Raw genomic sequence first — 16,932 nt, 5'->3', positions numbered from 1 at the left:
TCTAACTCTAAGGAGGCGGAGCTATGCAAGGGAGCATTCCAACGGGCGGGGCCTAACAAATATCAGACTTCGAAGAGGACGGGGATTCCTAGGACTGGATTCCGATTGGCCAGAACTCGAAGGGGCGGGGCCTCTCCGGGGACTTGGATTCCAGAGGGGCGGGGCTCCTCCGGGAAGCCATCTGGGGGCGGGGCCTTGTCGGGACGCGGCTTCCTGGAGGGGTCTCCTCGGGAGGTACCTTTCCGAGGGCGGGACCTTGCCCAGGTGGGAATTCCCAGGGGCGGGGCTCACCTGCTGTGCAGAGGCGGTGCATGCGCAGGTAGCTGATGGTGAGGCGCATGATGGAGGCCTTGTCCAGGTGGGCGCTGACCCCGCGCGCGAAGGGCAGCGTGTGCGCCAGCTGGTACAGCACCTCGGTCTCCTGGCTGCGCCGGCTGCGGGCCGCATCCCGGGACTTCTCCTTGCGCAGCTCCGTGCTCGACCTGCGGGCATGGCCTGCGTTCACTGGAGGCGCTCCGGGAAGGGAAAGAGTTGGATGCGGCAAGCACGTGGGGTGCTGCCACATGGGTCTCAGAGAAGTCAGAACCGCGACTGTGCAGGCCTCGCTGTGTGGCCCGGGCGAGTTCCTGGAGCTCTCTGGGTGGGTTATACTATCGAGTCGCTCCTAGCCTCGGTTTTTATTGTCCGTGCGCCAGCCCATGCTGCCCTCCGGTGCCTCACTCCTCTCCAAGGCGTGCCCAGGGCCGCCCTGTCCCCTCCCTGACTTATCTGCTGATTATTCCCCGGGCTTGGGGCGACTGGGTAACAGGGAGGCCTCCTACTGGGAGGAGGCTGTCAGCGATGGCCAGGAACAAGGGGAGGGAGGGTACAAGAAAATGCCTGCAGCCCCCTCCAGGCCCTCTGCCCTACAACCTCCCTGAACCCCATCTCCTGCCCTTTTCCCTCCTCAGCTGAGCTGAGTTCTCAGAATCTTGGAGTACAGATCTCAAAGTCCAACGACCCATTTCCCGGGGCCCTGCCAGGGAGATACAGCAAACCATCCCTAGGGTCCTGAGGGGTTCTGTTCAGCCAATGGCTAACCCCTGCCCTTTAATCCATTTCAAATGCTTGAATTCTGTGTGTGGGGTTGGAAGTAGAAAGTTATCATTTTTTTTGTTTGTTTGATTGTTTTCATAAATATCTGCCACTTATCCAGCTTTTACTATTATGTCAGACCCTGTGCCATGTGTGTAAATTAACCCATGTAGCTCAGACATCCCTAGGAGGAAGATAATAACATTATCCCCATTGAACTTATGAAACCCAGACACAGAGAGGTGCAGTGCTTGCCCACAAGGAGTGAAGCTAAGGTTTGAACACTGGTCTGCCTGAATTCTTCAGTTTCCTCTGTTGTATGTACGTGCTGAGTTGCTTCAGTCGTGTCCAACTCTTTGCGATCCTATGGACTGTAGCCCGCCAGGCTCCTCTGTCCATGGGATTCTCCAGGCAAGAATACTGGAGTAGTTTGTCATTTCCTTCTCCACAGGATCTTCCCGACCCAGGGATCAAACCCTCATCTCCTGTTGTATGGCCCTGGATTATCTCCAGGTTTTAGTACTTCTTCCTGTTTCTGCACTGTCTTAAAAGTCAAATTCCAGGTCTCTCTGAATCCAAACTCTATAGTTTTTTGGGAAAAAATGATAAAGTATGTTACATATAGTATAGTATATGTAATCTTATCTATATTGAGATACTACTATTGATAAAAAACCATAAATTTTGTTCCCTTGCTAAGTCATGTCCAACTCTTTGTGACTCCATGGAGTATAGCACACCAGCCTCCTCTGTCCTCCATTATCTCCTGGAGTTTGCTCAGATTCATGTTCACTGAGTCAGTGATGCTATCTAACCATCTCATCCTCTGCTGCCCCCTTCTCCTTTGACCTTCAATTTTTCCCATGATCAAGGTCTTCTCCAGTGAGTTGGCTATAAATGGCAACCCACTCCAGTATCCTTGCCTGGAGAACCCCGTGGACAGTATGAAAAACCATTAATAAGCAGCTATAATTTGCTAAGTATTTATGAGTCTGGCATTGCACTAAGTAAGGACTCAGCCTACGTGTATTCATTCAATCCTAAGAAAGCCCTAGGCAGGGACTTCCCTGGTGGTCCAATGGTTAAGAAGCCACCTTCCAATGCAGGAGACAAGGGTTTGATCCCTGGTAGGGGAACTAAAATCCCACATGCTATGGGGCAACTAAGACCGGAGTCAGCCAAATAAATAATTTTTTTTTTTTTTTTTTTTTAAAGAAAGCCTAGGCTCTGAAACCTCCATTTCACAAAGGGGAAACTGAGACTCTGAAAAGGTAAGTCCTTCGCCCCAGAGTCATAAAGCCATTAACTGGAAGAGTTGGGATCTGAACTTGGGCAGTGAGATTTCAAAGCCTTCATTCTTCTAATTCCTTCTAATTCTTTTCTTATGAACCAACCCCCCATCCCCACCCCCACCACCCATCCCTCGCCGCTGCCCCCCTACCCCGGCCCGGCCCCTTCCACAGCCTCCATGGAAGCAAAACCCGAGAAGGGGAAGCTGACCTTCCTAAAAGCCAGAGGCCATTTCTGGGGCATCAACCACACCCCCAAACAGGAGCCCTGCAGCGCCACCCCCAGGCAATGGAGGGAGGCGCGTGGTGCCTCCTGTCTCTCTGCTGCTAAGTCGCTTCAGTCATGTCCGACTCTGCGCGACCCCATAGACGGCAGCCCACCAGGCTCCCCCGTCCCTGGGATTCTCCAGGCAAGAACACTGGAGTGGGTTGCCATTTCCTTCTCCAATGCATGAAAGTGAAAAGGGAAAGTGAAGTCGCTCAGTCGTGTCCGACTCTTAGCGACCCCATGGACTGCAGCCTACCAGGCCCCTCTGTCCATGGGATTTTCCAGGCAAGAGTACTGGAGTGGGGTGCCATTGCCTTCTCCGTCCTGTCTCTCTACAGATGGGAAAAATCTCATGCAAGCAGGAGGGAGGCACAGAAGGGGACAGGCTGGGTGGAGGGGTGGAGGGAGCCAGCAACTGCCCTCATCCCCTCCCTCCTGGCTGGCGGGGGGCAGGGGCCTCCAGTCCTCCTCTGCCCAGAGGACATTCCGTCCTCCTGTCCCGTTCTGTTCCAGCCTTGTTTGTCTTCCTGCCCAGAGGGTGGGGGTGGGCGGGCCTCACTGAGCTGGGGGCCCAGACGGAGGGAACAGGGAATGGGACCAGGGACGGGGGTAGGGGTGGGGTTGGCCCCCCACCTCCCTGGCAGCTGGGCTCTACACTCCTCTCGTGGCCGACTCCTCCCTTCATAGAAGGAGCTAGCTGGTGGCTGCGGTGGGACCCTCCCTCTGGCTCCCAGCCTGCTCTCCGGATATTCTGACAGAAAGTGTGGGTGGGCCTCTCCTGGTCTCTGGCCTTTCCCTGTATTTATTTACATATTTTTATTTTATTATTATTATTAAAATTTTTATTGAATTTGTTACAGTGTTGCTTGTTTTCTTGTTTTGGGGTTTTTCTTTGGCCCTGAGGCATGTGGGGTCATAGCTCCCTGACCAGGGATGGAACCCCTACCGGCTGCATTGGAAGGCAAAGCCTTAACCACTGAACCACCAAGGAAGTCCCTGGCCTTTCTCTTTAAACAGAGTCAGGGCTAATTCCTCTGGTTCAGCATTCCAGTCTCGACTCCATGACCTATTAGCTGTGTGACTTTGGACAAGTTGCACGGCCTCCCTGCGCCCAAGAACAGAACAAATACTCATGGGGCTGTTGTGAAGACTAAATGAGTTACTGTATGTCAAGGGCTTAGAATTGAGGCTGGCAATTGGTCAATGCTATATAAAGTTTTGACTCTTTGAGACCCCATGGACTGCAGCAGAATTCTCCAGGCAAGAATACTGGAGTGGGTTGCCATGCCCTTCTCCAGGGGATCTTCCCAACCCAGGGATCGAACCCAGGTCTCCTGCATTGCAGGCAGATTCTTTACTGTCTGAGCCACCAGGGAAGCCAAAGAATACTGGGGTGGGTAGCCTATCCCCTTCCCCAGGCGATCTTCCCAACCCAGGCATCGAACCTGGGTCTCCAGCATTGCAGGCAACTTTTATTATTCCCTCTTTGTCCACATCAGGGATAGAAGGCTTAGGAGACTCACAGGCTCTGGAGAAACCCTTGGGCTTTGGTGGTAACCCCGTGGTGTAGTGTGCGTGTGCAATCACACATGTGACTTTTACATAATACTTTGAGAAAAAGACTAAATCATACTGATACTAATAATAATGATAGCGCTGGTGTATTGAAAACTCATGAGCTTAGAGACCCCATTAACTCCCTTCAACAACCCTAAGCACCTGGAAAAGTGATCTCCCTTTTACAGAGTCAGAAACTGAGTCTCCAAGCAATTGCATTACCAGCCCAAGTCACCAAGCTGGTAATCCCAGGGCCCTCCACCAATGCGCAGCTATGCTCAACGCTTCTGTTAATCCAACCATGCATTTGCTTTTGCCCGGAATCCTGTCTGACTTGAACACAGTTTATTGCCCACCTATGCAGTATTCTGCCTCAAAGGTCTGTGCCATCACCACTCATCATCCAGATCTGGTGCAGGAAACGGGAAGTAGAACCCTCATTTTCCAGGCTATGAAACTGAGGCTCAGAGAGCAGCCTGCTGGCATAAAGCCACACAGCCAGGAAGCTGGTGAGCTACAATTTGAACCCTGACTTTGGGGCCTGGGCTTTTAAGTGACATGCCTTGGTGGGCATGCCACCCAAGGGACCCCTGTCCGGCCCCTCCACCGCCCAGTGGACCCCTGTCCTTTCCCCTGCTCCCACCCCTGCTGCCTCTGGATTTCCCCAGCTGGCCCCATGCCCAGCCCTGGTCCAGCCCCTTGGCACTCAGCCCAGGTTGAGACGTGCAGCTGGAGCCCTGCCACCCTTCCTCTGTGTTCCAGCAGAGAACAGGGGGTGGAGCCAGACTGGGAGGCCCCAGGGTAAGGCCTGGGATGGGGACTAGGGCCTGGTGCCCCCCCACACACACCAGGAGAGGGAGAAGCCCACTTCTTCCCTGCCCTGAAGAACTTGCCCCTGAGAGCAAAGGCACAGAGAAAGTGGGGACACTGGCCCCACATTCAGGGCTGCTCCTGCGTCTCTCCAGACAATAGACTGGGTATTGGGGGTCTTGCAAAAAGTATAGAGGATCTGGGGGGCCTTAGGCTGAATCCATGCAAGGATCCTCTTGGCATTGCCCTGAGGTGGGCTGAAAAGGCCAGAGGCAGGGTTTGGGTTGGAGAAGGGACTTGGGGAAGGGGGTTGGGGGAGTCTCTCTACTCCTGACTCTGTGCATTCCCAAGGACCTGGTAATCCAGTGGGGTGCCTGTACCCCAAGTCCTATGTTCTCTGGGAACCCTCTGACCTGGGAGACACCCAGGGCCAAGTGCCCATCGGGGCTTCCCGAGAATCACCCTTGCCTGGGGTGGGATGGCAGTTAGCCAGAGCTGGAAGAGGGGGAAGCAGTAAGGGAGTATGGGGGCCCACTCACCATCACCCAGACCCTCTTTGGCCCAAATGCCATCCTAGGGGTGCAGGAGGGGATGGAGCGTGGCCGGGATCCGGGTGCAAGTTATGAGGGGGTGGTGCGCAGGCTCAGATGACACCAAAGGAAAGGGCTGTCCTTAGATGGGGAGTGGGGGAGCGCTCCCAGCTCAGCCAAGAGGGGCCCCCACCCAGTCAGGAGGGGCTGGGCCAGGGCTGGCCCAGAAAGGGTGGGATAGAGTTTCCCTGGCAGGCCCAGAGCCAGAGACTGGAATAGAATTGCAGGGGGGAGTATAGGTGAGGGGGGGAGGGATGTGAAAACATGAGGGTGTAGACAGATCCAATCAGACCTGTGAAGCCAGGGAGGAGGGAAGGGGGTGAGGCTTCCTGGATGCCTCAGATTGGACAGGAGAAATCAAGGGCTTGAGATACTTTCCGGGGTCCCATGAAAACATGGCCAGACAGGACCCCCTGGCTGTGGACCCAGAACACCCGTTCCCTGTGCTGCCCAGCAGATCTGCACCTGTTGGGAAGGGAACACAGAAACCCACTCCGTGCCCAGGATGACCTAGCTGGCCGCTGCGGCAGGGGGCGCGCCCATCACAGTTCGCACTGAAGCAGGCACAGCACCCTCTCTGGGGTCTTCCCAAATAAGGCTTGGGTGCTGCTTCCCACTGTCACAGGAACTGGGTGGGGTTGGAGGAGTCAGATAAGAGGCTAGACTTTGGGAAGTGGGTCAGGCTGTTTTCCTATTATTAAAGGGATGACCCTACCTTTCACAAGAATACAAGAAAAGCCCTTAGGAAGGGTCCCCCAGGTGGCTTCTGAAAGCTGACCGCCTCTGCCTATTTCTAGGCAACCCAAGGTTTGGGAAACAGTATCAGGGAGGGTCCAGTTATGGAGGTTCTCTCTTTAATCAATAGCTGACTCCCAATTCTAAGGGATTCCCTTTATCTGGGAAGGCTCAATTCGGGGCTGTCCCGTATTTCCTAGGACTCCAGGGGTCTTGCGTCAAAGAACAACCTCAATTCTGGGGGCTCGGAGGCCAGAAAAGTTACTCAGAAGAAGGAAAATGCCTCCCGCAGAAGCCCGGGAACTGCTCAAGTGCAACCACCCCAATTCCGTGGGGACCCCGAGTTTCACCCCTAATCAGAAAGGGAAGCGAACCAAGAGCAGCAGGAAATCGGGGATCAAGACCCCAGAGTCGCTCCTGGCTAGAGGGGCGTGGCAGCCTGGACTTGGGGAAATGCCCCCACTCCTGCGATCCCCTAGGGTGGAAAGTGCGGCGGGGATGTGCCTGCAACCGCGCGTCCGAGGGCGTCCTAAGCTTGCACCCGCTCCTTCCCCACCCGGCTCAGGGGTCGCTGGAAGAAGAGCCCCCGATTCTCATCACTCCTGCCCGCGAAGCCCAGTACCTTGCGCGCTGTAGTCCCAGCGCCATGACTCTCCAGTCGCAGCTCCGGAGCCCTTCGAGGCCCCTAGCCCCCTCCCCTGTCCCGCGAGCCCCCTCCTCAGCCCCTCCTCCCGCCTCGCGGTTGGCTGCCCCGCGCCCTGCCCGCAGCTCTGATTGGCTGATCGGTCTGTCACTTCCAAGAAAGAGGCGGGACCAGAGACTGAGCCTTAGAACGCCAGGCGTGTGTGTGTGCAGGAGGCGGGTACCGAGGAATACACACACACACCCCGCCACACCCCTTGCCGCGGACTTCTAGGCAGTGTCACCCGCACTGTGCACAGTCGGCGGGCCTCTCCTTCTGGCCCAGTCTATCCCGCCAAGTTCCGACACCGACACTCTTCTGAACCCACCTAGTTCACTCTGTCCCTCACACCCCAGCCCCCACCCTCTAACTCCCACCCCCGGCTCACCCCTCCACTTTCTACCCCCAGATGGGCCCCTCCGACTTCCAATCCCACCCCCTCCAGTGGCCCAGTCCTGCCTCCGGAGTCGCCCAGCTCCGCCTACTCTGTCTCATCTTCCCTACCCACCAAGCCCCCCGCTTTTCCTTTTCGCCCCCAACTCCCGACCCCACCCACCCCAGTTCTACAGTCCCTCCCCTTCTGTACCGCACCGTTCCCTCTCAGTTCCCTGTCCCTTCCTTCCACCCTCTCATCCCTCCATCTCTCTCCCATGCCCCCTGGTCCACGCTCCTCTGGTCTGGCACCCCTCAGTCCCCAACCCCGCCTCCTTGCCTCTCGAACTCCCTTTGCAGGTTCTCGCTGGTGAGTGATTAAGTTTATGTCAGGTAAATTTCAAAACTCAATCACACCCACTTTTCAGAAGAGCGGAGAGGTTGTAGCTTTCTACCAGTGAAGTAAATAAGACGGTAGAGACGCGAGGTCACCGAGGAGTGTTACAATAGGCTAAGGTGGGTGTTAATCCACCGCAGGTCAATATTCTGGATACAGCTTCGGGCAGAGAAAAGGACACTATAGCAGAAGTCTGTGGATTTTGCCCACCCTAGTATCCCATTCAATTTTCTTTTGGGGAACTTCTTCTCTCTTATTTATTTATTAATAAATAAAGCACTTTTACTTATTTATGTATTTGGCTGCACCGGGTCTTAGTTGCAGCACACGGGATCCTTAGTTGCAACATACTCTTAGTTTCAGCATATAGGATATAGTTCCCTGACCAGAGACCAAACCCAAGCCCGCATGCATTGGGAGTGCAGAGGTTCAGCCACTGGACCACCAGGGAAGTCCCTCGGTCTATTTAATTTGAACAGGACTGGCCATAACCCTCCCATCACCAGGTCCAGCGACTGGTGATAGGTTGGTTTAGTCACTAAGTCATGTCAGACTCTTGCAACCCCATGGACTGTAGCCCACCAGACTCCTCTGTCCGTGGGATTTCCCAGGCAAAAATACTGAAGAGGGTTGCCGTTTCCTCCTCCAAGGGATCATCTCGACCCAGGGATCGAACCCAGGTCTCCTGCATTGGCAGTTGGATTCTTTACCACTTAGCCACCAGGGACTAGACCTAGCCAGTGTATTCTGTTTCTCGGATCACAGTGATTGGTTCAGAGAAGGTATGTGACCTAACCTAGCGTAGTGACAACCAGCCCTGAGACATTTGCTGCAACTATCATGAAAGATGTTCTCTTTCTCCTGGAGTTGCCAAGCTAGAGGGATGTGAGCTTGGAGCTTACGGGGCTGTTGCCAAGAAAGGCTTTATGAGCTGAATGTCAACGCAGAGGAAAGCAGAAATGAAAGTTTGTGAAAGAAAGTCTTGACACTAGCACTTAGGTACCTGGATCTGGCCACACCTGAACACCTTTTTAATCATGGAACCATTATGGGGTTTTTGGTGGTTGCTGTTGTTGTTAAATATTGTTTTATTTATTTACTCTGTGCTTAGATTAGTTGAGTTGATGTCAGCTGCTTACCCTCCAAAGAATCTTGATAAACTGAGGGACTATGTCCTAAATCTGAGGAGAGAGATGTGTGAATGTGAAGCCAAATCTAGAAAAGCCTGCAGGAGAAGCAGTGTCCTGTTCAAGGAAGCAGGGGTTATCCAACTCACAGCAGAAAGCCAAGCTGAGGACTTATGGTGTCCAAGGAAAACTAGCATATGTTAAACGAAAATTAAAACAGGACTAAATCTTATATACATAGATGTGCCAGGCATCTATGATCTAGGTTAACAATAAACTTCACTTGGTTGTTCCTGGCAGGAAAAGCAATACAGGAAATGTGTTTGTTGAAATAGTTTCTAACTTTTGCTAAAAGGATATGTTTGAGGGACTTCCCTGGTGGTCTGGTGGCTAAGACTCTGTGCTCCCAAAGCAGGGGTCCTGAGTTCAATCCCTGGTCAGGGAAACAAATCCCATATGCTGCAAATAAGCTTTCACATGCTGCAATAAAAAGATCCTGCATGCCACAGCTTAGATCAAAGATCCATATGCTGCAACTAGGACATGATGTAGTCAAATAGATTGATTAATTTTTTTAAAAAGAGTGAACTTTTTTTTTTTTTTTTGCCTGAGCTGCATGGCTTATGGGATTGATCCTACCTAGTTTGCTGACCAGGGATCAAACCCAGGCCCCTGGCAAGGGAAGCTGAAATGATCTGATGCTTCCTCACTTACCTGCCTGGTGGTTGATGCTGCTTGTCACCTAGAACCTCCCCTGGGGACTGTGGCTGGAGCATCTACATGTGGGCCTTCCATGTGGCTGCTTGGGCTTCCTCCCATCATGGCTGCCAAGTCCCAGTGGAGAGGAAGAGTGAGCGAGAACACTTGCAGAAGCCGTGCCTCCTTTATGACCTAGCCTTGGGAGTCATGCGGCATCACTTCCCTCTCATTCCTTTTGTCACGGCAATCACAAAATACTGCCTAGTGGAGGGAAAGAGACTCCACATCTTGATGGGAAAGATCAAGCTTCCACAGGGAAGAACATGTGGAACTGGAAACATTACTGCAGCTATTTTGGGGAAATATCTGCCACACTTTTTACAGAACATTACCTTGGAGTTCTGCCTACAAGCAGTGCCATGGAGGTGGAGTCTTAGGCTTTGGGATATTGGAGGAAAAAATGCTTATTTTATCAACAGGGAAATAGGGTTCAGCAACAAAACCCCAGAACCGTGAACATTCCCAGTCTGACAAGTCAGCATTCCTGGCTACTGTTTTCTGTACATCTGCTTGGGCATTTTACTTGCTGATATTCACTTCTGTATGACTCACTCTCCCTGCTGTCAGAGACTGGGGGGAATAGCTCCTAACCGTCCTGCAGCCGCCACCTCTTGTGATCTAAATCTTTTTTAAATTTTTAAACATACTTATTTATTTGGCTGCACCTGGTCTTAGTTGTGGCAGGTGAGATCTAGTTCCGTGACCAGGGATCAGACTCGGGCCCCCTGCATAAGGAGCTCTGAGTCTTAACTGCCAGACCACCAGGGAAGTCCCATCTTGTGATTTGATTTTGTCTCAGCTCTCCCCTTCCCTGACTCTGACTCTTAATAATTTGGGCTTATAAAGGTCAGCTGGCATTGCTGGAACACTGCCAGGAGCAGAAAATCCCTCCAAACTTGAGCCAAGCCAACCTGGAACCAGACGATGGATTAAATAGGACGAGTCCTAAGTGTTATGCACAGGCTGTATGCCAAGTGCAATTCCTGCTCTTACTGGAACATCGGGACAGCTCCATTAGGTGGGCTCCATTATTTTCCTGCTGATCAGTGGTTACGATCCATGGTTCTACAGCCAGCCTGCTTGGGTTCAAATTTTTACTCCATCACTTGCCAGCTGTGTGAGCTTGGGCATGTTGCTCCGTGACTGAGTCATTTCTGTAAAATGCTTTTAGTTAAAAAAAAACAAAAAAACCCTGAAGTAGATCAGACTGCTGTTTCCAAATCTTCACTCCCCTGCCAGTCAAAGGGCTCCATTCTGGAGGGTGAACAGGCATAGCTCAGACAGGCATGGTCACTACCTACATGTCCACATGCATACATGTCCATGTGCATTTTGATGTCACACACATAGGTGTCATGTAACAGGCTGCCATTAACACACGAGTCAGTAGCAACACATGGATTCTGACAAATGCTCGTGCTAGCACATGCCATGATCGAGATCTATGTCTTAGTCGCTAAGTTGTGTCCTACGACTCTTTTGCCACCCCATGGACTGCAGCCCGCCAGGCTCCTCTGCCCATGGGATTTCCCAGGCAAGAATGTTGGAGTGGGTTGCTGTTTCCTTCTCCAGGGGATCTCCCCAACCCTGAGATGGAAACCGAGTCTCTTGCGTTGGCAGGCGGATTCTTTACAGCTGAGCCACCAGGGGAGCCCGTCTTGGCCTTAGGCATACCTTGATGTTAGCCTGCTTGTTGCTGCTGGCACGTGGATGCGTGTTGATGCACACCCAGATAAGTGACGCGTGTAGGTATCTGGGTTCTGTAACAATGGCACCTGTCATCCATAAGACATGTGAAACTCACACGCACGACTATAAGCACACGCATCTAAAAATCTCTTGCATCAATGGTTCTCTGCAAAGACTCTGATGTGTATGTTGGTGTAAATGCAGGAAACCACCCCGCCACGGGGGTGATAGGTACAGTGACCCAAGTCCCCCTGCGCAAGTGCTCAGTGCTTTGGCGCCCCCTGCAGTGAAACCTCTCGTTAGACTCGGGAGGCCAGGACGCCCCTCCCCAGTTCTCGAAGTCCCCCTGCTCCCTGGTACATCCCTCCTTCGTGGTTCAATGAGCAAGTCTCAGCACTTGGACCCATCCTAGGAGATGTGTGTAAATCTGTAAGTCTTCTGACATTTGGTGGCCCAGGAATCCAGATTGTTGCGATGCACTGTGCAGCCCAGACCAGAAGGGGTTTCCTGGGTTCCTGCTTGAATGGGGTGCAAGAAGAATCTCTTAACGATCATCTTAGGCTACAGAGGCTCCCATTTTTACCTATAGCCGGCAAGAATTTTGCATATATATTAAAATATATCAACAACCTCAGATATGTAGATGATGCCATTCTAATGGCAGAAAGCAAAAAGGACCTGAAGAGCCTCTTGATGAGGGTGAAAGAGGAGAGTGAAAAAGCTGGCTTAAAACTCAACATTCTGAAAACAAAGATCATGGCATCTGGTCCCATCACTTCACGGCAAATAGAAGGGGGAAAGTGGAAACAATGACAAGTTTTCTTTTCTTGGGCTCCAAAATCACTGTGGACGGTGACTGCAGTTGTGAAATTAAAAGACGCTTGCTCCTTGGAAGGAAAGCTGTGACAAACCTAGACAGTATATTAAAAAGCAGAGACCTCACTTTGCAGACATGGTTTGTATAGTCAAAGGTATGGTTTTTCCAATAGTCATGTACATATGTGAGAGTTGGACCTTTATTTTTGGGGGCTCCAAAATCACTGCAGATGGTGACTGCAGCCATGAAATTAAGACGCTTGATCCTTGGAAGAAAAGTTATGACCAACCAAGACAGCATATTAAGCAGAGACATTACTTTGCCAACAAAGGTCCGTCTAGTCAAGGCTATGGTATTTCCAGTAGTCATGTATGGATGTGAGAGTTGGACTGTGAAGAAAGCTGAGCGCCAAAGAATTGATGCTTTTGAACTGTTGTGTTGGAGAAGACTCTTGGGAGTCACTAGGACTGCAAGGAGATCCAACCAGTCCATCCTAAAGGAAATTAGTCTTGAATATTCATTGGAAGGACCGATGCTGAAGTTGAAACTCCGATACTTTGGCCATCTGATGCGAAAAACGGACTCATTTGAAAAGACCGTGATGCTGGAAAAGATTGAAGGCAGGAGGAGAAAGGTCAATAGAGGATGAGATGGCTGGATGGCATCACTGATTCGATCGACATGAGTCTGAATAAACTCTGGGAGTTGGTGATGGACAGGGAAGCCTGGAGTGCTGCAGTCCATGGGGTGACAAAGAGTCGGACACGACTGAGCGACTGAACTGAATTGAATATGCTCATCATATTAGAGAATCATAGCACTGACATTCTCCGTCTTTAGGGTATTTGAGTGCTAGACAAATTAGCCAGTCGCTCTGTTTTTTCTTCTCTCCTAATAGATATATGAATGTTTTCATTTAGCCCTTATATCAAAATGTTGTCTATCAAGAAAGATAGACGTTTGACTGGATCTTGTCTTATTCACTTTAAATCTAAACTTATTAGTCATCAAAAGCAGGGACATCCAGCCCTGTAATGTCTGAGAATGTCGACCTAATGGATCACTTCCTATTTATCATAAATTACAGACTCACCATCAGTCATCCCCAATTCTGAGATCCAAAGAGCTCTGAAAAGGAGAGCGTGCCATTGAGTGCACTTGATGGCAAAGGCTGGCCCCACGTGGGCTACTTTGGTGATCTATATTTATCCTACTGTGGTGTAAACAGCCCACATTTCACTGTGGGAATATTGATCTGTTTGCTTCCAGGAGTCACCCTGAACCCAGGTGGGCTGACCTCATACATGTCACGTATACAAACCACCTTTCTAAAAATCAAACACCTCCTTCATTCTTAAACACACATGCTTAGTAAAGGACTGTCGAGCTTATTTTTCTTTTGGTTCTTTTCTAAACTACAGATATCTTGCCATCATTTTAAAATTGATTTTATTTTGGTTGCGCTGGGGTCTTTGTTTCTGGGTGGGCTTTCCCTAGTTGCGGAGCACAAGTTCTAGGTGGACGGGTTTCGGTAGTTGCAGCATGTGGGCGCAGGAGTTTCGGCTCTCAGGCTCTAGAGCACGGGCTTTGTAGTTGTGGTGCATGGGCTTGAATGCTCCATGACACGTGGGATCTTCCCGCACCAGGGATTGAACCCGGGTCCCTGGCATTGGCAGGCAGCTTCTTATCCAGTGCACCACCAGGGAAGTCCTACCATAATTTTTAATTAGAGATTATAGGTACAGATGAGTTAGTCTGTGCATGAATTTCATTTCCTGGTAATAAAAGGAATATATTTTAAAATCTATTATTTTTAAAGGGGGTACTGGATTGAATAGATTTTATATCTATTATTACAGTCAATTGAAATTATATCACTAAGCCAGTGATTCCCAAAGTATGGTCTGCAGACCCCTGGGAGTCTCTGAGCTCCTTTCATGAGCTATGCAGGATCAAAACTACTTGCATCAGAATACTACAATGTGTTACTCTTTTAAAAATTTATTTGAAAAAAAAAATTTATTTGGCTGCGCCAGGTCTTAGCAGCATGTGGGAGTCTAGTTGCCTGACCAGAGTTCAAACTCAGGTCCCCTGTATTGGGAGTGTGGAGCCTTAGCCACTGGATCACCAGGGAAGTCCCCTGGCCTTATGCTACTTCCCGCTATAAGGTAAAATTTTCCAGAGGCTATGTGATACTTGATTATGTCATTGCTCTGATATTAACATGCAGTCTATTTATCACTGCTACTTTCCAATCAATAAATAAGTCTTTAAAAAATTATCAGTTTAGGGGCTTCCCTGGTCATCCAGTGACTGGGACTCTGTGCTCCCAGTGCAGTACAGGGGGCCCAGGTTCAACTCCTGGTTGGGGAACTAGATCCCACTTGCCACAACTGAGACCCAGTTCAGCCAAATAAATAAATAAGAATTTTTAAGAATGATCAGCTTAGATTCATATATGGTAAATTGGAAGAGCTGTCCTGTAGTGTACTGGTGCCAGCTCTTACTAGCTCAGGAGAGTGAACTGTTTAATTTCTGATCGTATGTGCCAATTGTTAAATCTTTGGTAGCATGAAATGAGCCATGGTTTGGAGAATTTACACCACAGAGACATTATATCACGGATTTTTTTTTTCAGAGAGCTGGATGAACATCACACCATATTGTATATTACCCACACAAACAAAGACTCTTCAGGATCCTGGAGATTTCCCAGGCAATCCAGTGGTTAAGATTCCCATGCTGCCAATGCAGAGGGCACCCATTTGATCCCTGGTCAGGGAACTGAAATCCTGCATATTGCCCAGTGTGGCTAAAATAAACAAATAAAGAGATGTTGTAAAAATGATTCTTCTTTCCTCAATAATTTTTAAGAATATAAAGGCATTCTGAGACCATATCATATTAGAACCAGTCCTCTACCTAAACGAAAAAGCAATCAAGCCCTAATCTAAGCCTGACGCGCCCCCTGGTGGATGTGATGATATACACACTCAAAATACACACCTAAAAAGTGTGTGTGTCTGCTTGGTTGTGAAATAGCAATGTACAGGTAAAGATCACACTGATTATGTATTTTAACACTTTCCATTTATTTTTACAACTGTATTTATTACCTTTGGACGCTCTGGGTCTTCCTTGTGGTGCGCGTGCGTCTCGTTGCTGTGGCTTCTCTCGTTGCAGAGCACGCGCTGTAGGGTGCGCGGGTTTCAGCGGTTGCAGCTCCTGAGCTTTGTAGTTTCAGCTCCCAGGCTCAGTTGTTGCCGCCCACGGGCTTAGTTGCCCAGTGGCACGTGGGATCTTCCTGGACCAGGGATCCAACCCATGGTTCCTGCATTGGCAGGCAGATTCTTAACCACTGGACCACCAGGGAAATTCAGTCTTCACTCTTACAGGCCAATTATTTTGTAGAACATCCCTCGATTTGGGGTTGCCTGATGTTTGCTCATCATTCACTCCAGGATATGTATCTCTGGTAGGAACACCACAGAAGGGATTCAGTTTTCTTACTGTGTCCTTTCCTGGGACACATGATTCTGATTTATATCATTATCCATGAAATTAACTTTGATTACTTTTAATGATTTGAGCCTGTCAATATCTCTTGTTCTTGTATTGTTTAGTCGCTAAGTTGTGTCTGACTCTTTTGTGACCCCATGGGCTGTAGCCCACCAGGCTCCTCTTTCCATGGGATTTCCCAGGCAAGAATACTGGAGTGGGTTGCCACTTCCTTCTCCAGGGGATCTTCCTGACCGGGGGATGGAACCTGTGTCTTCTGCACTGACAGGCAGATTCTTTACCGCTGAGCCACCAGGGAAGCCCACCAGGGAAGAATGCTGCTGAGTCACTTCAGTCGTGTCGGACTCTGTGCGACCCCATAGATGGCAGCCCATCAGGCTCTCCCATCCCTGGGATTCCCCAGGCAAGAACACTGGAGTGGGTTGCCATTTCCTTCTCCAATGCATGCAAGTGAAAAGTGAAAGTGAAATCTCTCCGTCGTGTCCGACCCTCAGCGACCCCATGGACTGCAGCCTACCAGGCTCCTCCGTCCATGGGATCTTCCAGGCAAGAGCACTGGAGTGGGGCGCCACTTGTGTATAACAGTGGCACTTTTCCCGCTGTGTTCTGTGCGTCCACCAGGTGGCGCATAGCATTCCTTCAAATTAGAACGTCGACAGCCATTGATCGCCTGTTACTGCTTAGATCCATCCATCCACGAGTCACAAAAATAGTAATCATGTAATCCTGCCCTTTATCCCAACCTTTTTTTGTTTGGATTACTTCTATGAAGAAAAAAATTCTTTCTCCACTAATTGTATGTCCTGAGGTCCAGGTCTTATGTGAAAGGCAAAACAAATACTTGATTTTTTTTTTTTTGGACCAATTCTCAATACTGACCTGGTTCCCTGATCCTGTAACAGGAAGAGGGCTTGTCCTTTTCTTTCCTGTCCATGGAGGGAAAAAGTGTTAGAAGACAAAGTTCAACTGAGTTCATTTTAAAGATCTTATTGGTTTTATTCAAATACTCATGAGTTGGGTAGTATCCAGTTTAGCAGAGGGAGAGGGGTACCAGGTGCTGTCATAAATCCTGTCTGTTCCCATAACAGACACAAGTCCCTTACACCCCAAAGGCACAAGGGCTGTCAGTATAGATGTTAACCCTTAAGGCAATTCGAGTGAAAGTCATTCATTCACCTTTCTGAACTCATTTAGCAAGACCTACTATGGGGCTTCCCTGGTGGCACAGTGGTAAAGCTCCTCCACTG

The 16,932-nt window shown here is 50.0% G+C and overlaps 1 protein-coding gene and 1 long non-coding RNA gene across 7 annotated transcripts in view; one reads left to right on the top strand and one right to left on the bottom strand.

Annotated features, from left to right (window-relative positions):
• HIF3A (hypoxia inducible factor 3 subunit alpha) overlaps nucleotides 1-7,062 on the bottom strand; it is a 32,223-nt gene extending 25,161 nt beyond the window's left edge. For 2 of the 6 annotated variants that reach the window (XM_025269356.3, XM_025269359.3), the window contains exon 1: nucleotides 292-565. In XM_025269356.3, coding sequence (XP_025125141.3) covers nucleotides 292-565 — 274 coding nt within the window. Of the gene's footprint in view, nucleotides 1-291; nucleotides 566-5,537; nucleotides 6,072-6,945 lie in introns of those variants that run through there. The other 4 variants (XM_006067473.4, XM_025269357.3, XM_025269360.3 and 1 more) reach the window with 4 other exon arrangements.
• Nucleotides 510-2,804, top strand: LOC112580327. The gene is made up of 3 exons (XR_003104710.2): nucleotides 510-640; nucleotides 2,290-2,345; nucleotides 2,538-2,804. It is a non-coding gene; the product is annotated as an uncharacterized LOC112580327 (long non-coding RNA).
• Nucleotides 7,063-16,932: the final 9,870 nt, after the last annotated feature.

Source organism: Bubalus bubalis, chromosome 18 (genome assembly GCF_019923935.1).
Source record: "Bubalus bubalis isolate 160015118507 breed Murrah chromosome 18, NDDB_SH_1, whole genome shotgun sequence".
NCBI classification, from domain to species: domain Eukaryota; kingdom Metazoa; phylum Chordata; class Mammalia; order Artiodactyla; family Bovidae; genus Bubalus; species Bubalus bubalis.
Note: the sequence above shows the minus strand (reverse complement) of the source record. Positions and strands in the feature narration are given on the sequence as shown.